General features: G+C 48.8%; 1 protein-coding gene across 1 annotated transcript in view; it reads right to left on the bottom strand.

The window, feature by feature from the left end:
* Positions 1-4,664: 4,664 nt before the first annotated feature.
* LOC123996463 (dentin sialophosphoprotein-like) overlaps positions 4,665-22,447 on the bottom strand; it is a gene marked incomplete at its 5' end in the record, with an annotated part of 43,887 nt that continues 26,104 nt past the window's right edge. Inside the window, one exon of the mRNA XM_046299832.1 lies at positions 4,665-6,252. Within this exon, the coding sequence (XP_046155788.1) occupies positions 4,665-6,252 (1,588 nt within the window). The remainder of the gene's footprint in view (positions 6,253-22,447) is intronic.

Genomic DNA, 22,447 nt, shown 5'->3' with positions numbered 1-22,447 from the left:
TGTGTAAGCAACCATAAACACATTGCAGGTAATTATAAAAGCATGCATTTAATGTTACAGGGAAAGGTCTGCTTTGTGGAAAAGTGCTGCTGTTCCCAGGGCCATATTTCCCAGAGTACATCTGTCTCTGGTTCTGTGTGTTTATGGAGGGTCTAAATGATGGTATCGAGTTCTCTCCCACCCAAACCACAGCCAACTGTCATGAACCCTCTCCACTAGCCACTTTTGTCTCCCACAGACGTGTAACCCAATCTTTCCCTGAGTTTCTCTCTCTTCGCTCGAATTCATTTCAGACGAACAGGGAGAGTAGTTTTGATAAAACAAACATAAACTGGGGGGAACAAAGCAATGTGTTTTCGCCACAAAGAGAAAGAGGAGGAAGGAAACGCCTCCGGAGAAGCAGTTTTGTGAATGAAGCCCAGCTGAAACAGAACAGAGAGGAATGGGGTACCAGGTCCATACACCTCAAAATGTGTGTGTACACATACACAAACCAACTAGAAACTGTGCTTCTCTCTGAAGAGTGCAGTGCCCAATACATCCAAAAGATGGCAACAGGAGAGAGCTAGTATGGTGGTATACTGGTGGCATGGTGGTATACTGGTGGTATGTTGGTATACTGGTGGTATGATGGTATGGTGGTATACTGGTGGCATGGGGGTAGACTGGTGGTATGTTGGTATGGTGGTATGATGGTATGGTGGTATACTGGTGGCATGGGGGTAGACTGGTGGTATGTTGGTATGGTGGTATGATGGTATGGTGGTATACTGGTGGTATGGTAGTATTGTGGTAAACTGGTGGTATGGTGGTATACTGGTAGTATGGTGGTAAACTGGTGGTATGGTGGTATACTGGTAGTATTGTGGTAAACTGGTGGTATGGTGGTATACTGGTAGTATGGTGGTAAACTGGTGGTATGGTGGTATACTGGTGGTATACCAGTATAACTTGGGGTCGTCACTAGTTACCACAGCCACAAAGTAAATGATGGCTAAATACGGCCTATTTCTACAATTTCTCTTCCTAAAATCTGATTTTAAACTCATGCTTAACCATTACCTTAACCAAAAGTTTGTTTTCATGATTATTTTTTACAATATAGTACATTTAGACTTTGTGGCTGTGGTAACCCTGAACTTGACCCCAGTGGTGTCTAAAATGAATAGAGTGTGTGTATCCATGTATAAGATACTGTGCACGGTACAGAGTATGCAATGTAATGTATGTACAGGGCTAGTAGTATAACACAGATATCAGCTGGATGGATGGATGGATGGATGGATGGATGGAAGGAAGGATGGAAGGATGGATGGAAGGAAGGAAGGATGAATGGATATATGTGTGTAACCATGTGTAATGTATGTACAGGGCTAGTAGTATAACACAGATGTCAGCTGGATGGATGGATGGAATGAAGGAAGGAAGGATGAATGGATATATGTGTGTAACCATGTGTAATGTATGTACAGGGCTAGTAGTATAACACAGATGTCAGCTGGATGGATGGATGGAAGGATGGATGGATGGATGGAAGGAAGGAAGGATGAATGGATATATGTGTGTAACCATGTGTAATGTATGTACAGGGCTAGTAGTATAACACAGATGTCAGCTGGATGGATGGATGGATGGATGGATGGATGGATGGATGGATGGATGGATGGATGGATGGATGGATGGATGGATGGATGGAAGGAAGGAAGGAAGGATGAATGGATATATGTGTGTAACCATGTGTAATGTATGTACAGGGCTAGTAGTATAACACAGATGTCAGCTGGATGGATGGATGGATGGATGGATGGATGGATGGATGGATGGAAGGAAGGAAGGAAGGAAGGAAGGAAGGAAGGAAGGAAGGAAGGAAGGAAGGATGAATGGATATATGTGTGTAACCATGTGTAATGTATGTACAGGGCTAGTAGTATAACACAGATGTCAGCTGGATGGATGGATGGATGGATGGATGGATGGATGGATGGATGGATGGATGGATGGATGGATGGATGGATGGAAGGAAGGAAGGAAGGAAGGGTGAATGGATATATGTGTGTAACCATGTGTAATGTATGTACAGGGCTAGTAGTATAACACAGATGTCAGCTGGATGGATGGATGGATGGAAGGATGGAAGGTGGGAAGGAAGGAAGGATGAATGGATATATGATGTGTGTAACCATGACAGTATCCTTCTTTGGATGGACAGTGAGTTGAAGTCATATTAGTCTACTCTATTCAATTGTACAGTACTCTGTAATGCCTGGACACATGTACAGTACATCTGATGTATCTGTGTGTGCGCTGCATCCATGCCCTCCTTTGTTGTCCATGGACAGAAAATCAAAGGGACACAGAGCCATGCCTAAGGGCCCCATTGACTGCACTGAACCATCAGCTGGCAGGAGGGTCTGGGGTGAGGGGAGGGTGGTGTGGATAGGGGTGAGGAGCTGGGAGAGGGGAGGGTGGTGAGGATAGGGGTGAGGAGCTGGGAGAGGGGAGGGTGGTGAGGATAGGGGTGAGGAGCTGGGAGAGGGGAGGGTGGTGTGGATAGGGGTGAGGAGCTGGGAGAGGGGAGGGTGGTGAGGATAGGGGTGAGGAGCTGGGAGAGGGGAGGGTGGTGTGGATAGGGGTGAGGAGCTGGGAGAGGGGAGGGTGGTGAGGATAGGGGTGAGGAGCTGGGAGAGGGGAGGGTGGTGAGGATAGGGGTGAGGAGCTGGGAGAGGGGAGGGTGGTGAGGATAGGGGTGAGGAGCTGGGAGAGGGGAGGGTGGTGTGGATAGGGGTGAGGAGCTGGGAGAGGGGAGGGTGGTGAGGATAGGGGTGAGGAGCTGGGAGAGGGGAGGGTGGTGTGGATAGGGGTGAGGAGCTGGGAGAGGGGAGGGTGGTGAGGATAGGGGTGAGGAGCTGGGAGAGGGGAGGGTGGTGAGGATAGGGGTGAGGAGCTGGGAGAGGGGAGGGTGGTGTGGATAGGGGTGAGGAGCTGGGAGAGGGGAGGGTGGTGAGGATAGGGGTGAGGAGCTGGGAGAGGGGAGGGTGGTGTGGATAGGGGTGAGGAGCTGGGAGAGGGGAGGGTGGTGAGGATAGGGGTGAGGAGCTGGGAGAGGGGAGGGTGGTGAGGATAGGGGTGAGGAGCTGGGAGAGGGGAGGGTGGTGAGGATAGGGGTGAGGAGCTGGGAGAGGGGAGGGTGGTGTGGATAGGGGTGAGGAGCTGGGAGAGGGGAGGGTGGTGAGGATAGGGGTGAGGAGCTGGGAGAGGGGAGGGTGGTGTGGATAGGGGTGAGGAGCTGGGAGAGGGGAGGGTGGTGAGGATAGGGGTGAGGAGCTGGGAGAGGGGAGGGTGGTGAGGATAGGGGTGAGGAGCTGGGAGAGGGGAGGGTGGTGAGGATAGGGGTGAGGAGCTGGGAGAGGGGAGGGTGGTGAGGATAGGGGTGAGGAGCTGGGAGAGGGGAGGGTGGTGAGGATAGGGGTGAGGAGCTGGGAGAGGGGAGGGTGGTGAGGATAGGGGTGAGGGTCTGGGGTGAGGGGAGGGTGGTGAGGATAGGGGTGAGGAGCTGGGAGAGGGGAGGGTGGTGAGGATAGGGGTGAGGGTCTGAGGTGAGGGGAGGGTGGTGAGGATAGGGGTGAGGAGCTGGGAGAGGGGAGGGTGGTGTGGATAGGGGTGAGGAGCTGGGAGAGGGGAGGGTGGTGTGGATAGGGGTGAGGAGCTGGGAGAGGGGAGGGTGGTGAGGATAGGGGTGAGGAGCTGGGAGAGGGGAGGGTGGTGTGGATAGGCGTGAGGAGCTGGGAGAGGGGAGGGTGGTGAGGATAGGGGTGAGGAGCTGGGAGAGGGGAGGGTGGTGAGGATAGGGGTGAGGAGCTGGGAGAGGGGAGGGTGGTGAGGATAGGGGTGAGGAGCTGAGAGAGGGGAGGGTGGTGAGGATAGGGGTGAGGAGCTGGGAGAGGGGAGGGTGGTGAGGATAGGGGTGAGGAGCTGGGAGAGGGGAGGGTGGTGAGGATAGGGGTGAGGGTCTGGGGTGAGGGGAGGGTGGTGAGGATAGGGGTGAGGAGCTGGGAGAGGGGAGGGTGGTGAAGATAGGGGTGAGGGTCTGGGGTGAGGGGAGGGTGGTGAGGATAGGGGTGAGGAGCTGGGAGAGGGGAGGGTGGTGTGGATAGGGGTGAGGAGCTGGGAGAGGGGAGGGTGTTGTGGATAGGGGTGAGGAGCTGGGAGAGGGGAGGGTGGTGAGGATAGGGGTGAGGAGCTGGGAGAGGGGAGGGTGGTGAGGATAGGGGTGAGGAGCTGGGAGAGGGGAGGGTGGTGAGGATAGGGGTGAGGAGCTGGGAGAGGGGAGGGTGGTGAGGATAGGGGTGAGGAGCTGGGAGAGGGGAGGGTGGTGAGGATAGGGGTGAGGAGCTGGGAGAGGGGAGAGGCACAGTCTCTGCTCCCATTGTTTCCCATAATCGGCACATCTGTCGAACTCAATAACTAAACTATGCACACATGGACACGCACACGCACACACACACGCATAACCAGTGCATTCAGACAATAAAGCCTCGAGTTCCTTGTTAGGAAGGATCAAAGGTTTGCCGATCCCTGGTGCAATAAATGCTGTTAAACTCTATCCTGTCCTAGGGTGCCTCCCTTACTGCTCTGACAGAGACATGCAGCTGGCTGCTCTCCTTTCATTCAGCCCTGGAACTGGAAGAGCAGACAATCTCTCCCTCTGCGTGACTCTCCGTGAGCTGCGTGGCTCTCCGTGAGCTGCGTGACTCTCCGTGAGCTGTGTGGCTCTCCGTGAGCTGCGTGACTCTCCGTGAGCTGCGTGGCTCTCCGTCGTGAGCTGCGTGACTCTCTGTCGTGAGCTGCGTGACTTTCCGTGAGCTGCGTGACTCTCTGTGAGCTGCGTGACTCTCCGTGAGCTGCGTGGCTCTCCGTCGTGAGCTGCGTGACTCTCTGTGAGCTGCGTGACTCTCCGTGAGCTGCGTGGCTCTCCGTGAGCTGCGTGACTCTCCGTCGTGAGCTGCGTGGCTCTCCGTCGTGAGCTGCGTGGCTCTCCGTCGTGAGCTGCGTGACTCTCCGTCGTGAGCTGCGTGACTCTCCGTCGTGAGCTGCGTGACTCTCCGTCGTGAGCTGCGTGACTCTCCGTCGTGAGCTGCGTGACTGTCCGTGAGCTGCGTGACTGTCCGTGAGCTGCGTGACTCTCCGTCGTGAGCTGCGTGACTCTCCGTCGTGAGCTGCGTGACCATCCGTCGTGAGCTGCGTGACTCTCCGTCGTGAGCTGCGTGACTCTCCGTCGTGAGCTGCGTGACTCTCCGTGAGCTGCGTGACTCTCCGTGAGCTGCGTGACTCTCCATGAGCTGCGTGACTCTCCGTCGTGAGCTGCGTGACTCTCCGTGAGCTGCGTGACTCTCCATGAGCTGCGTGACTATCCGTCGTGAGCTGCGTGACTCTCCGTGAGCTGCGTGACTCTCCGTCGTGAGCTGCATGACTCTCCATGAGCTGCGTGACTCTCCATGAGCTGCGTGACTCTCCGTGAGCTGCGTGACTCTCCGTGAGCTGCGTGACTCTCCATGAGCTGCGTGACTCTCCGTCGTGAGCTGCGTGACTCTCCGTGAGCTGCGTGACTCTCCGTCGTGAGCTGCGTGACTCTCCGTCGTGAGCTGCGTGACTCTCCGTGAGCTGCGTGACTCTCCGTGAGCTGCGTGACTCTCCGTCGTGAGCTGCGTGACTCTCCGTGACTCTCCGTGAGCTGCGTGACTCTCCGTCGTGAGCTGCGTGACTCTCCGTCGTGAGCTGCGTGACTCTCCGTCGTGAGCTGCGTGACTCTCCGTCGTGAGCTGCGTGACTCTCCGTGAGCTGCGTGACTCTCTGTGAGCTGCGTGACTCTTCGTGAGCTGTGTGACTCTCCGTGAGCTGCGTGACTCTCCGTGAGCTGCGTGACTCTTCGTGAGCTGCGTGACTCTTCGTGAGCTGCGTGACTCTCCGTGAGCTGCGTGACTCTTCGTGAGCTGCGTGACTCTCCGTGAGCTGCGTGACTCTTCGTGAGCTGCGTGACTCTTTGTGAGCTGCGTGACTCTTCGTGAGCTGCGTGACTCTTCGTGAGCTGCGTGACTCTCCGTGAGCTGCGTGACTCTTCGTGAGCTGCGTGACTCTTCGTGAGCTGCGTGACTCTTCGTGAGCTGCGTGACTCTTCGTGAGCTGCGTGACTCTCCGTGAGCTGCGTGACTCTCCGTGAGCTGCGTGACTCTCTGTGAGCTGCGTGACTCTCCTCTGCGATCAATAACATTAAAGGAGCAGTGCAGGAAAAAAAACAGGATTTTCCTGTTTAAATTTTTTTTTTTCTCTACACTATGAGGTTGAAATAACACTCTGAAATTGTGAAAAGTATGATAATTCCCTTTTTGTGTGAGAGACATTTAAAAAAAAGGGAAAAAAGAAGGCATTTCAGCCTGTTCAGGTGGGATGGAGTATCATGACATCACAATCTGATCAGATTGTTCTGAAAAATTACCAGTTAAGCCTGTTTACCTAACTGGCTACCATATTATTAACTTAAAAGGTCTCTCTAGGACACAGCATCCACTGAACAGTTAGTGGCTATGAATTGAAATAGCAGCACAGTATTTGTACTAAGAGACATTGACACAATTGAATCCAGAAAAACTGCAGAATCTCCTAATTTCAAAGATTTAAGAAGTATATTGTCAGCACATCCTTACTTTGTGAAATGACTGTCTTTACTACCGAGTTTCTAGCAAAATTGTCAATTAATGTACAACAGGTTGCTGCTGTGTGTCTTTAGGGAGCAGAGCTGGCCTTCCTTTTCTCCATCCTACCTTTCTCTGACAAATTAAATATGCATTCACCTGGTTCCTATTACCCGCTCCTTAGGGATAATTGGGGTGGTATTGATAAACAGTATGACCCACTTCTGACTGCATGGCTCTGGTTGACCTGAGTTGCTTTTCATTAGTGCTTTTCTTATTAGATCAATTCAGATGGAACCTCCCAGTTTCACTCCATTTGTGACTGTTTTCTTCTGTTTCGTGCCTTATTGAACGTGATCCTGCGCTGAACTCGGCTAGAATGGGTTGGGTCAGATACGTTATATACCTGGCCATATTAAGTCCAGTCCCATCCAGTCCAACCCTGTCCTGCACAACATCCACAGCCGGAGCTGCAGACGTGTCTTTAACGAGAAGTTTGATGGTTGAATTCTAATGTTTCATAGGCAGTGAAAATATTTTCACAGGGGTGGAGAGGTTACGTGAGCAAAGTTGTAAAATAAAAAGAACAACTCTGATGGTGTTTTAAAATGGGATTACTGCCATTCCACTGGATCACAAGATCTGGTTGGAGAAAAGGATTGTAGAAACACATGAGCTCATGCCACTTAATAATCCCCATGAAGAACTGAAAAAGTCCTGAGTCAAATGTAGGGCCATTACCTATGATCTCAATCAGTCAGCCCTGCAGGATGAGTCTGAGTCACTCTGGACAGACAGTTTGGAGAAACAACTTATGACCCATATGAGACCGCTTCCCATATATAGTGTGCTACTTTAGACCATAGCCCTATGGGCCCTGTGTAGTGCACTGTATAAGGAATAGGGTTATGGGCCCTGGGTAGTGCACTGTATAAGGAATAGGGTTATGGGCCCTGGGTAGTGCACTGTATAAGGAATAGGGTTATGGGCCCTGGGTAGTGCACTGTATAAGGAATAGGGTTATGGGCCCTGGGTAGTGCACTGTATAAGGAATAGGGTTATGGGCCCTGGGTAGTGCACTGTATAAGGAATAGGGTTATGGGCCCTGGGTAGTGCACTGTATAAGGAATAGGGTTATGGGCCCTGGGTAGTGCACTGTATAAGGAATAGGGTTATGGGCCCTGGGTAGTGCACTGTATAAGGAATAGGGTTATGGGCCCTGGGTAGTGCACTGTATAAGGAATAGGGTTATGGGCCCTGGGTAGTGCACTGTATAAGGAATAGGGTTATGGGCCCTGGGTAGTGCACTGTATATGGAATAGGGTTATGGGCCCTGGGTAGTGCACTGTATAAGGAATAGGGTTATGGGCCCTGGGTAGTGCACTGTATAAGGAATAGGGTGCCATTTGAGACGGAAAAACAGAGCAGAATGTTCCTTCTTTCTGAAATAATGACATTACTGGGTGGGTGGCTGGGGAGGTTGGGTTGGTCATGCAACCTGGTAGTTATCGCAGAATCGGACGACAGAGAGAGAGTGTGAGATGGAGAAATAGAGAGAAAGAAGAGAAGAGAGACAGAGAGAAAGAAGAGAAGAGGGGAAGAGAAAGAGCTACAGACTAAAAAAAGGTTGGATCAGCTTAGGTGGCCATGTCGAGACAGAGTCTGATGTTGATTAGAGTCAGGTGTTGCTCTGCTCCTGGTCTTCCTCTTTCTCTCTGCAACCATTTACACGGCAGGATCCTAACAGATCAGTCATACACGCTTACTGTCCCAAGAAGAACCTGTCTGCTGTACCAGCACAACCTCAATATTTCAACACCACAGCATTTTAATCTTCCGCTTCCAGGAACCTCCCATTGGAAATACATGGTGACACATGGGCGCAGCACAATGTTCCAGATTATTTGCTTTTCTTCTCTAATTCATTTCTCTCTCTCTTTCTCTCTCTCTCCTTCTCACTTGTTTTCTGGCTAGCAGGTGGGTTTTCTCTGGTATGTGATGAGGAGTGGATTAGGTGTGAGAGTGCTCTATCTCTCTCTCAATTTCAATTCAATTCAATTCAAATAGGCTTTGAATTGAATTAGTTTGAACCTTTTAGTACTGTTACAATGAAGTGAAGAGCAGTGGAGTCTGCTGAGGGGAGGACAGCTCATAATAATGGCTGGAACAGAGCGAATGAAATGGCATCAAACACATGGAAACCATGTGTTTGATGTACTTGATACCATTCCACTGAGCTCGTCCTCCCCAATTACAGTGCCAAAACATTCTGTGGAGAAGAGTGTACTAAAGTTATGTAAATGATTGGGCCAATAAAGGTATTTTTCAAATGAAATTTGTCTCTGTCTCTCTGTCTATCCAAGGCCTGTTGTGCACATGTCCCCCTCCCCAGCCCAACCCAGATCATCTGATTTCAGACCTGTTTTTGATTACAGACTGATCTGGTCATTACCAGCCCAGTGAGAGACTCTATAAAAGAATAACAAATGGAGAATATCAAACAGTCCGTCAGTAATGGGTCAGTACAGGCAGCACATCCATCTTAAACACACCTAGCAACACAACCATAGAGTGTGACTGCCCAAAATAACATGACATATTTGTCTTCAGTATATCAGAGAGCTTATAGCTACAGGATATCATATACAATCTTGGATGTATATATTATCCTTTAACCAATACAATTCCTGATTGAGTGACGGAACATTTGACTTCTGTCCATACTGTAGACTATAGACTCTAGATCAAGAGCCTTCTGATAGCTAGATGTCCAAACATAACGTTCCCAGAGTTTTCAGTGTCAGTGAGACAGTAACCCAGGTCGCAGTGTAACAGTCAGTGCTTGGTTGGCCTGGCCAGTCGTCTCCCCTCTTAGCCCCGTGCTACATATTTACACTGTGATTCAGACTACAGGGATATATTACAGCTGGCATATCAAACACAGAGGATACCTTTAATCATACGCACTCCTTTCTCCATTCTCTAAGTAACAAACTGCCATCAGTTCTGTCTGCCACTCAGGTGTCATCGGCCAACATGTAACTCAATAGCTCGTGTCTCGTTAAATCTGAAAATCTGAGTATCAGCTGTTGCAACGTCATTGGTCAGATCCCACCGGGATGTAATTTGTCAACATATTGTGACGTGGAATCTACATGGAAAATGCTTTGGATTTGAAGAACAAAACATTTTTTGAGGTGAAATTTCAACCACAGAATTATGTCATCATGTTAACCAAATTCCAACACAGACAAACTTTGTATAAAATATGTTGAATTTGTACCTTTAAATCAATGCCAGATTTTCCACACTAAATCCATTATTGGGAAAAAAATGAAAGGCTGGGCAGCACCTCCTACTGGAGAGTTGATCTATCTACAGCTACCTTTTGGGTTCTGTTCAAGGTTTTCACCAAGGCCAATCCTGCTTAGCTATGATGTTTGTCACTGTCCTTTACCATTATGCTATCGTGACAATGATTGCTTAGATATCTCCACTTTAAAAATGTAAATGATTCAATGTTGCTATCGAAGTCTTTCCAAAGGGTAAGTTTAAAAGAGCAAATGAAATGTGACCATACTTTATCAATCATCAATGGTGCTATTTAGGCCTATAAAGCATTTGCAGTCAAGGACAGCAATTGTTTGCATTCAATGCAGAACTCAACAAACAATAGACCAGCGTTTTTTCTTGATAAAAAAGGGGCGTACGTGGTGGGCGTGGCAGGGGGCGTTAGATTCCCATCTCCATCTCAATCTTTGGTTGAAATGGAGACGTGAATCCAACATATGAATTATTAATTTGTAGAGAAACTGGAATTAAAGCCAGACTAAGTCAAGTGGTACAGATGGAACTATCCAAGCAGAAGATACATCTCCTTTAAATGTTGATAATGGTTGTGTTTACAACCAAACACAATTCAATATCCCTTTTGAAATACAATAAATAGCCTATTAACTACCCCATGGAGCTGGTTGAGAGAATGCCAAGAGTGTGCAAAGGGTGGCCACTCTGAAGAATCTAAAATCTAAAATATATTCTGATATGTTTAACACTTTTTTGGGTTACTACATGATTCCATATGTGTTATTTCATAGTTTTGATGTCTTCACTACTATTCTACAATGTAGAAAATAGTACAAATAAAGACAAATCCTTGAGTAAGTTGGTGTGTCCAAACTTTTGACTGGTAGTGTGTATATATATATATATATCCCATATATATACCATCCCTCCCTAAGTAATGCAGAAGACACATTTCAGTTGAAGGCATTCAGTTGTACAACTGACTAGGCATCCCCCTTTCCCTTTCCCTAATTGGAGTAAACTAATGGACAACAAGACTTAAGCTTCTACTTCCAGCTTATACATACTATATACATGTTACGGGACACAGTATAGTTTACAATAGTTATCTTTTGTTTGTTGTTAGTCCCATCCTTCAGCTCCACTCAACCCCTCCCATCTCTCTCTGAACACCATCCAGTCCCATCCTTCACCTCTACTCAACCCCTCCCATCTCTCTCTGAACACCATCCAGTCCCATCCTTCAGCTCCACTCAACCCCTCCCATCTCTCTCTGAACACCATCCAGTCCCATCCTTCACCTCTACTCAACCCCTCCCATCTCTCTCTGAACACCATCCAGTCCTATCCTTCACCTCTACTCAACCCCTCCCATCTCTCTCTGAACACCATCCAGTCCCATCCTTCACCTCTACTCAACCCCTCCCATCTCTCTCTGAACACCATCCAGTCCCATCCTTCAGCTCCACTCAACCCCTCCCATCTCTCTCTGAACACCATCCAGTCCCATCCTTCAGCTCTACTCAACCCCTCCCATCTCTCTCTGAACACCATCCAGTCCCATCCTTCACCTCTACTCAACCCCTCCCATCTCTCTCTGAACACCATCCAGTCCCATCCTTCACCTCTACTCAACCCCTCCCATCTCTCTCTGAACACCATCCAGTCCCATCCTTCAGCTCTACTCAACCCCTCCCATCTCTCTCTGAACACCATCCAGTCCCATCCTTCACCTCTACTCAACCCCTCCCATCTCTCTCTGAACACCATCCAGTCCCATCCTTCACCTCTACTCAACCCCTCCCATCTCTCTCTGAACACCATCCAGTCCCATCCTTCACCTCTACTCAACCCCTCCCATCTCTCTCTGAACACCATCCAGTCCCATCCTTCACCTCTACTCAACCCCTCCCATCTCTCTCTGAACACCATCCAGTCCCATCCTTCACCTCTACTCAACCCCTCCCATCTCTCTCTGAACACCATCCAGTCCCATCCTTCACCTCTACTCAACCCCTCCCATCTCTCTCTGAACACCATCCAGTCCCATCCTTCACCTCTACTCAACCCCTCCCATCTCTCTCTGAACACCATCCAGTCCCATCCTTCACCTCTACTCAACCCCTCCCATCTCTCTCTGAACACCATCCAGTCCCATCCTTCACCTCTACTCAACCCCTCCCATCTCTCTCTGAACACCATCCAGTCCCATCCTTCAGCTCCACTCAACCCCTCCCATCTCTCTCTGAACACCATCCAGTCCCATCCTTCACCTCTACTCAACCCCTCCCATCTCTCTCTGAACACCATCCAGTCCCATCCTTCACCTCTACTCAACCCCTCCCATCTCTCTCTGAACACCATCCAGTCCCATCCTTCACCTCTACTCAACCCCTCCCATCTCTCTCTCTGAACACCATCCAGTCCCATCCTTCACCTCTACTCAACCCCTCCCATCTCTCTCTGAACACCATCCAGTCCCATCCTTCACCTCTACTCAACCCCTCCCATCTCTCTCTGAACACCATCCAGTCCCATCCTTCACCTCCACTCAACCCCTCCCATCTCTCTCTGAACACCATCCAGTCCCATCCTTCACCTCTACTCAACCCCTCCCATCTCTCTCTGAACACCATCCAGTCCCATCCTTCAGCTCCACTCAACCCCTCCCATCTCTCTCTGAACACCATCCAGTCCCATCCTTCACCTCTACTCAACCCCTCCCATCTCTCTCTGAACACCATCCAGTCCCATCCTTCACCTCTACTCAACCCCTCCCATCTCTCTCTGAACACCATCCAGTCCCATCCTTCAGCTCCACTCAACCCCTCCCATCTCTCTCTGAACACCATCCAGTCCCATCCTTCACCTCTACTCAACCCCTCCCATCTCTCTCTGAACACCATCCAGTCCCATCCTTCACCTCTACTCAACCCCTCCCATCTCTCTCTGAACACCATCCAGTCCCATCCTTCACCTCTACTCAACCCCTCCCATCTCTCTCTGAACACCATCCAGTCCCATCCTTCACCTCTACTCAACCCCTCCCATCTCTCTCTGAACACCATCCAGTCCCATCCTTCACCTCTACTCAACCCCTCCCATCTCTCTCTGAACACCATCCAGTCCCATCCTTCACCTCTACTCAACCCCTCCCATCTCTCTCTGAACACCATCCAGTCCCATCCTTCACCTCTACTCAACCCCTCCCATCTCTCTCTGAACACCATCCAGTCCCATCCTTCAGCTCTACTCAACCCCTCCCATCTCTCTCTGAACACCATCCAGTCCCATCCTTCACCTCTACTCAACCCCTCCCATCTCTCTCTGAACACCATCCAGTCCCATCCTTCACCTCTACTCAACCCCTCCCATCTCTCTCTGAACACCATCCAGTCCCATCCTTCACCTCTACTCAACCCCTCCCATCTCTCTCTGAACACCATCCAGTCCCATCCTTCACCTCTACTCAACCCCTCCCATCTCTCTCTGAACACCATCCAGTCCCATCCTTCACCTCTACTCAACCCCTCCCATCTCTCTCTGAACACCATCCAGTCCCATCCTTCACCTCTACTCAACCCCTCCCATCTCTCTCTGAACACCATCCAGTCCCATCCTTCACCTCTACTCAACCCCTCCCATCTCTCTCTGAACACCATCCAGTCCCATCCTTCACTTCTACTCAACCCCTCCCATCTCTCTCTGAACACCATCCAGTCCCATCCTTCACCTCTACTCAACCCCTCCCATCTCTCTCTGAACACCATCCAGTCCCATCCTTCACCTCTACTCAACCCCTCCCATCTCTCTCTGAACACCATCCAGTCCCATCCTTCACCTCTACTCAACCCCTCCCATCTCTCTCTGAACACCATCCAGTCCCATCCTTCACCTCTACTCAACCCCTCCCATCTCTCTCTGAACACCATCCAGTCCCATCCTTCACCTCTACTCAACCCCTCCCATCTCTCTCTGAACACCATCCAGTCCCATCCTTCACCTCTAAAGATACACATTTTTGCTAAGAGTGTTATTATATTATTGATCAATTGACTATTACTTTTTAAAATCACCCAGCAGTTCTATTTGGGGCGGCAGGGTAGCCTAGTGGTTAGAGTGTTAAACTAGTAACCGGAAAGTTGCAAATTCAAATCCCCGAGCTGACAAGGTGCAACTCTGTCGTTCTGCCCCTGAACAGGCAGTTAACTCACTGTTCCTAGGCTGTCATTGAAAATAAGAATTTGTTCTTAACTGACTTAAATAATGTCACGACTTCCGCCGAGGTTGGCTCTCCTGCCCGTTCGGGCTGTGCTCGGCGGTCGTCGTCACCGTCCTATTAGCCACTACCGATCCCTTTTCGGTTATCTGTTGGTTTTGTCTGATTGTTTTCACCTGTGTGTTAGTTAATTAGTATCTGTATAATATGTAGGTTGTCCCGCCCTTGTTTTGTGAGGGATTGTTTGTTTTTGACATTTCGTTTCGGCTGTCGGTGTTTTTGTGTCATGTTTTGTCATTTATTATCATGTCTTGTCCCTGTGCTCCCCATTCTATTCGTTTCCCTCTGCTGGTCTTATTAGGTTCTTTCCCTCTTTCTATCCCTCTCTCTCCCCCTCCCTCTCTCACTCTCTCGCTCTCTCTTCTCTCCATCGTTCCGTTCCTGCTCCCAGCTGTTCCTATTCCCCTAATCATCATTTAGCCTTCCCACACCTGTTCCCGATCCTTTTCCCTGATTAGAGTCCCTATTTCTCTCCTTGTTATTCGTTTCTGCCCTGTCGGTTCCTTGTCTAGATTTCACCGTGCTGTGTTTGTGTATCGCCCTGTCGTGTCGTGTTTTCCTCAGATGCTGCGTGGTGAGCAGGTGTCTGAGTCTGTCTGGTTCAAGTGCCTTCCCGAGGCAACCTGCTGTTCACCTGCTGTTCAAGATCGAGTCTCCAGTTTGTCCTCGTCATTTCGAGTGAAAGTTGTGTTTTTTGATTGTATTCACTTTACTGGATTAAAGACTCTGTTTTCGCCAAGTCGCTTTTGGGTCCTCTTTCACCTGCATGACAGAAGGAACCGACCAAGGAATGGACCCAGCGACTTCAGACGCTCGTTACACTGCCGTCGAGATCCAAGGAGCCATGCTCGGCAGACACGAGCAGGAATTGTCTGCTGCTCGCCATGCCGTGGAGAACCTGGCCGCTCAGGTTTCCGACCTCTCTGGACAGTTCCAGAGTCTACGTCTCGTGCCACCTGTTACTTCCTGGCCTGCCGAGCCTCCAGAACCTAGGGTTAATAACCCACCTTGCTACTCCGGGCAGCCCACTGAGTGCCGCTCCTTTCTCACGCAGTGTGAGATTGTGTTCTCTCTCCAACCCAACACATACTCTAGTGAGAGAGCTCGGGTTGCTTACGTCATTTCACTCCTTACTGGCCGGGCTCGAGAATGGGGCACAGCTATCTGGGAGGCAAGGGCTGATTGCTCTAACAAGTTCCAGAACTTTAAAGAGGAGATGATTCGGGTTTTTGACCGTTCAGTTTTTGGTAGGGAGGCTTCTAGGGCCCTGGCTTCCTTATGCCAAGGTGAACGGTCCATAACGGATTATTCTATTGAGTTTCGCACTCTTGCTGCCTCTAGTGAGTGGAACGAGCCGGCGCTGCTCGCTCGTTTTCTGGAGGGACTCACGCAGTGGTTAAGGATGAGATTCTCTCCCGGGAGGTTCCTTCAGATGTGGACTCTTTGATTGCTCTCGCCATCCGCATAGAACGACGGGTAGATCTTCGTCACCGGGCTCGTGGAAGAGAGCTCGCATCAACGGTGTTTCCCTGCTCCGCATCGCAACCATCTCCCTCCTCTGGCTCAGAGACTGAGCCCATGCAGCTGGGAGGGATTCGCATCTCGACTAAGGAGAGGGAACGGAGGATCACCAACCGCCTGTGCCTCTATTGCGGAGTTGCTGGACATTTTGTTAATTCATGTCCAGTAAAAGCCAGAGCTCATCTGTAAGCGGAGGGCTACAGGTGAGCGCAACTACTCAAGTCTCTCCATCAAAATCCTGTACTACTTTGTCGGTCCATCTACGCTGGACCGGTTCGGGTGCTACATGTAGTGCCTTGATAGACTCTGGGGCTGAGGGTTGTTTCATGGACGAAGCATGGGTTCGGAAACATGACATTCCTTTCAGAGAGTTAGAGAAGCCTACGCCCATGTTCGCCTTAGATGGTAGTCATCTTCCCAGTATCAGATTTGAGACACTACCTTTAACCCTCACAGTATCTGGTAACCACAGTGAGACTATTTCTTTTTTGATTTTCCGTTCACCGTTTACACCTGTTGTTTTGGGTCATCCCTGGCTAGTATGTCATAATCCTTCTATTAATTGGTCTAGTAATTCTATCCTATCCTGGAACGTTTCTTGTCATGTGAAGTGTTTAATGTCTGCCATCCCTCCCGTTTCTTCTGTCCCTACTTCTCAGGAGGAACCTGGCGATTTGACAGGAGTGCCGGAGGAATATCATGATCTGCGCACGGTCTTCAGTCGGTCCCGAGCCAACTCCCTTCCTCCTCACCGGTCGTATGATTGTAGTATTGATCTCCTTCCGGGGACCACTCCTCCTCGGGGTAGACTATACTCTCTGTCGGCTCCCGAACGTAAGGCTCTCGAGGATTATTTGTCTGTGTCTCTTGACGCCGGTACCATAGTGCCTTCTTCCTCTCCGGCCGGGGCGGGGTTCTTTTTGTTAAGAAGAAGGACGGTACTCTGCGCCCCTGCGTGGATTATCGAGGGCTGAATGACATAACGGTTAAGAATCGTTATCCGCTTCCCCTTATGTCATCAGCCTTCGAGATTCTGCAGGGAGCCAGGTGCTTTACTAAGTTGGACCTTCGTAACGCTTACCATCTCGTGCGCATCAGAGAGGGGGACGAGTGGAAAACGGCGTTTAACACTCCGTTAGGGCATTTTGAGTACCGGGTTCTGCCGTTCGGTCTCGCCAATGCGCCAGCTGTTTTTCAGGCATTAGTTAATGATGTTCTGAGAGACATGCTGAACATCTTTGTTTTTGTCTATCTTGACGATATCCTGATTTTTTCTCCGTCACTCGAGATTCATGTTCAGCACGTTCGACGTTTTCTACAGCGCCTTTTAGAGAATTGTCTCTACGTAAAGGCTGAGAAGTGCTCTTTTCATGTCTCCTCCGTTACTTTTCTCGGTTCCGTTATTTCCGCTGAAGGCATTCAGATGGATTCCGCTAAGGTCCAAGCTGTCAGTGATTGGCCCGTTCCAAGGTCACGTGTCGAGTTGCAGCGCTTTTTAGGTTTCGCTAATTTCTATCGGCGTTTCATTCGTAATTTCGGTCAAGTTGCTGCCCCTCTCACAGCTCTTACTTCTGTCAAGACGTGTTTTAAGTGGTCCGGTTCCGCCCAGGGAGCTTTTGATCTTCTAAAAGAACGTTTTACGTCCGCTCCTATCCTCGTTACTCCTGACGTCACTAGACAATTCATTGTCGAGGTTGACGCTTCAGAGGTAGGCGTGGGAGCCATTCTATCCCAGCGCTTCCAGTCTGACGATAAGGTTCATCCTTGCGCTTATTTTTCTCATCGCCTGTCGCCATCTGAGCGCAACTATGATGTGGGTAACCGTGAACTGCTCGCCATCCGCTTAGCCCTAGGCGAATGGCGACAGTGGTTGGAGGGGCGACCGTTCCTTTTGTCGTTTGGACAGACCATAAGAACCTTGAGTACATCCGTTCTGCCAAACGACTTAATGCCCGTCAAGCTCGTTGGGCGTTGTTTTTCGCTCGTTTCGAGTTTGTGATTTCTTACCGTCCGGGTAGCAAGAACACCAAGCCTGATGCCTTATCCCGTCTGTTTAGTTCTTCTGTGGCTTCTACTGATCCCGAGGGGATTCTTCCTTATGGGCGTGTTGTCGGGTTAACAGTCTGGGGAATTGAAAGACAGGTTAAGCAAGCACTCACGCACACTGCGTCGCCGCGCGCTTGTCCTAGTAACCTCCTTTTCGTCCCTGTTTCCACTCGTCTGGCTGTTCTTCAGTGGGCTCACTCTGCCAAGTTAGCTGGTCATCCCGGTGTTCGAGGCACTCTTGCGTCTATTCGCCAGCGCTTTTGGTGGCCGACTCAGGAGCGTGACACGCGCCGTTTCGTGGCTGCTTGTTCGGACTGCGCGCAGACTAAGTCGGGTAACTCTCCTCCTGCCGGTCGTCTCAGACCGCTCCCCATTCCTTCTCGACCATGGTCTCACATCGCCCTAGACTTCATTACCGGTCTGCCTTTGTCTGCGGGGAAGACTGTGATTCTTACGGTTGTCGATAGGTTCTCTAAGGCGGCACATTTCATTCCCCTCGCTAAACTTCCTTCCGCTAAGGAGACGGCACAAATCATTATCGAGAATGTATTCAGAATTCATGGCCTCCCGTTAGACGCCGTTTCAGACAGAGGCCCGCAATTCACGTCACAGTTTTGGAGGGAGTTCTGTCGTTTGATTGGTGCGTCCGTCAGTCTCTCTTCCGGGTTTCATCCCCAGTCTAACGGTCAAGCAGAGAGGGCCAATCAGACGATTGGTCGCATACTACGCAGCCTTTCTTTCAGAAACCCTGCGTCTTGGGCAGAACAGCTCCCCTGGGCAGAATACGCTCACAATTCGCTTCCTTCGTCTGCTACCGGGTTATCTCCGTTTCAGAGTAGTCTGGGTTACCAGCCTCCTCTGTTCTCATCCCAGCTTGCCGAGTCCAGCGTTCCCTCCGCTCAAGCGTTTGTCCAACGTTGTGAGCGCACCTGGAGGAGGGTGAGGTCTGCACTTTGCCGTTACAGGGCACAGACTGTGAGAGCCGCCAATAAACGCAGGATTAAGAGTCCAAGGTATTGTTGCGGCCAGAGAGTGTGGCTTTCCACTCGCAACCTTCCTCTTACGACAGCTTCTCGTAAGTTGACTCCGCGGTTCATTGGTCCGTTCCGTGTCTCCCAGGTCGTCAATCCTGTCGCTGTGCGACTGCTTCTTCCGCGACATCTTCGTCGCGTCCATCCTGTCTTCCATGTCTCCTGTGTCAAGCCCTTTCTTCGCACTCCCGTTCGTCTTCCCTCCCCCCTCCCGTCCTTGTCGAGAGCGCACCTATTTACAAGGTACATAAGATCATGGACATGCGTTCTCGGGGACGGGGTCACCAATACTTAGTGGATTGGGAGGGTTACGGTCCTGAGGAGAGGAGTTGGGTTCCGTCTCGGGACGTGCTGGACCGTTCACTCATTGATGATTTCCTCCGTTGCCGCCAGGATTCCTCCTCGAGTGCGCCAGGAGGCGCTCGGTGAGTGGGGGGTACTGTCATGTTTTGTCATTTATTATCATGTCTTGTCCCTGTGCTCCCCATTCTATTCGTTTCCCTCTGCTGGTCTTATTAGGTTCTTTCCCTCTTTCTATCCCTCTCTCTCCCCCTCCCTCTCTCACTCTCTCACTCTCTCTTCTCTCTATCGTTCCGTTCCTGCTCCCAGCTGTTCCTATTCCCCTAATCATCATTTAGCCTTCCCACACCTGTTCCCGATCCTTTTCCCTGATTAGAGTCCCTATTTCTCTCCTTGTTATTCGTTTCTGCCCTGTCGGTTCCTTGTCTAGATTTCACCGTGCTGTGTTTGTGTATCGCCCTGTCGTGTCGTGTTTTCCTCAGATGCTGCGTGGTGAGCAGGTGTCTGAGTCTGTCTGGTTCAAGTGCCTTCCCGAGGCAACCTGCTGTTCACCTGCTGTTCAAGATCGAGTCTCCAGTTTGTCCTCGTCATTTCGAGTGAAAGTTGTGTTTTTTTGATTGTATTCACTTTACTGGATTAAAGACTCTGTTTTCGCCAAGTCGCTTTTGGGTCCTCTTTCACCTGCATGACATTTTGTGTTTTATTTCTCCGGTTTGTCTGTTATTTCCTGTTTTGGATATTTTTCACCCTGTTTGTATTTTTGGGTTGTCCGTGTTTATTGTTGTTCACCGGAGAATAAACCTTTATTCATTATTTGCTCTCTGCGCCTGATTCCACCCACCTTGACTAGTCGTGACAAATAAAGGTAAAATAAGAAATACATTTGCATAGTTAGCTTCAGGTAAATGTTGCAATTATTCAGCCATTCCTGAACCTGTGACCAGAAAACACCTACATATGGACAGTACCAAAACAAATGAGGAAGTTAAGACTATTTTACAAACTAATGTAACATTCAGCATTACAATGAGTAACAAATCCATGGTCACATTTTGAGGTTACTATAACTATACATTACTTCTTATGTAATCATATAAAGCATGTTCCAGATAGAATGCGAAGGTCGCAGGTCTGTGAAGATCTACACAATTGTTGTAATAATCTGTGCAGAATCTCAAACAGCACTGATCATTTGCATCATGTACTTTTAATGTAATCTCAACTGCAGTCCAGGTCATTTGGTTCTGCTATTAGTGAAGGACAATGATAACACAAAATATCTGACATTGAATCCACATTTGAACTTTGCTGTGCTTTTAGATGGTTAATGGCATAGTGACAACACATTGGAAATTCAACTAACTTTTGGCTGTCTTTTCGAGTGGGTGAAAAAAGGTTGTAATCTCATTGATCCACGTCTCAACTAAATATTACCCAATTATCCACGTTGAAATTACATAGTGTGCCCAGTGGGATGACTGGTGGGGAGATTGGTCAGATTTATTGAGTATATTATACTGATTGGTCAGATTCATTGAGTATATTATACTGATTGGTCAGATTTATTGAGTATATTATACTGATTGGCCAGGCTGACTTTACTGTGTAGGCTATGTGGTTTTCTGTCTCTCTAACCCTGGTAAAGGAGGTTCACTTTATTGTACAGTAATTGCAGGCTCCAGCAGGTCACTAAGTACCAGAGCGATTCAGTTTTTTTGTTTGTAATCACTTCCATATGATTCACTGGCATGGAGGGATATGTTGAAATGTACAACATAAATATCCTCTCTCTGAGTTTGAGAAAACACACACAAACACACATTGTGTGGTGCAGCGCCTTCAGCTGTTGTAAGGCTGATTTCACTCTCACGCTGCTATGTCGTGTCTGTAACAGGATAGACATGGTATAAGACAACACAACAACAACATAAGGTACATAACAACAACAACAACACAACAACAACACAAGGTACACAACAACAGCACAACAACATAAGGTACACAACAACAGCACAACAACATAAGGTACACAACAACAACATAAGATATACAACAACAACACAACAACAACATAAGGTACATAACAACAACAACAACACAACAACAACACAAGGTACACAACAACAGCACAACAACATACGGTACACAACAACAGCACAACAACATAAGGTACACAACAACAACACAACAACAACATAAGATATAGAACAACAACACAACAACAAAGTAAGTTAAACAACAACAACATAAGGTACACAACAGCAACACAACAACAAAAGGTACACAAAAACAACAACACAACAACATAAGAAACAGATCAAAAACAATGCTACAACAACAACACAAGGTACACAAGGTACACAACAACACAACAACAACACAAGGTACACAAGGTACATAACAACACAACAACAACACAAGGTACACAACAACACAACAACAACACAAGGTACACAAGGTACATAACAACACAACAACAACATAAGGTACATAACAACACAACAACAACATAAGGTACACAACAACACAACAACAACACAAGGTACACAACAACACAACAACAACACAAGGTACACAAGGTACATAACAACACAACAACAACATAAGGTACACAACAACAACACAAGGTACACAACAACACAACAACACAAGGTACACAAGGTACACAACATAAGGTACACAACAACAACATAAGGTACACAACAACACAACAACAACATAAGGTACACAACAACACAACAACACAAGGTACACAAGGTACACAACATAAGGTACACAACAACAACATAAGGTACACAACAACACAACAACAACAACATAAGGTACACAACACCACAACAACAACATAAGGTACACAACAACAACACAACAACAACAAAACAACAACAGAATGTACGCAACAACAACATAACAACACAAGGTACACAAGGTACACAACAACAACACAAGGTACACAACAACAATAACAACAACACAACAACATAAAAAAATAGAACAACAACAATAACAACAACACATTAAACACTGAACAACAACACTCCAATTTTACAGCACACGGGTATTCAGGATCAACATTTTACAACCAAGCAAAATGTCTATTTCATTAACAGTTAAACAACAGTTAAGTCCTCTTCCATTACCACTTCATTATGGGAGTGAGGAGGCAGATTAATGCAAGTCAACATCCTCCATGACTGACGTCTTGATCAACTCAATATGGCGTCTCTGACCCACTGGAGAGGAACACAGATTTAAAGCTCGAGCCTGGGAACTAT

This window comes from Oncorhynchus gorbuscha, linkage group LG15 (genome assembly GCF_021184085.1).
Source record: "Oncorhynchus gorbuscha isolate QuinsamMale2020 ecotype Even-year linkage group LG15, OgorEven_v1.0, whole genome shotgun sequence".
In the NCBI taxonomy this organism is placed as follows: domain Eukaryota; kingdom Metazoa; phylum Chordata; class Actinopteri; order Salmoniformes; family Salmonidae; genus Oncorhynchus; species Oncorhynchus gorbuscha.
This window is presented reverse-complemented; position numbering and strand designations above follow the sequence as displayed.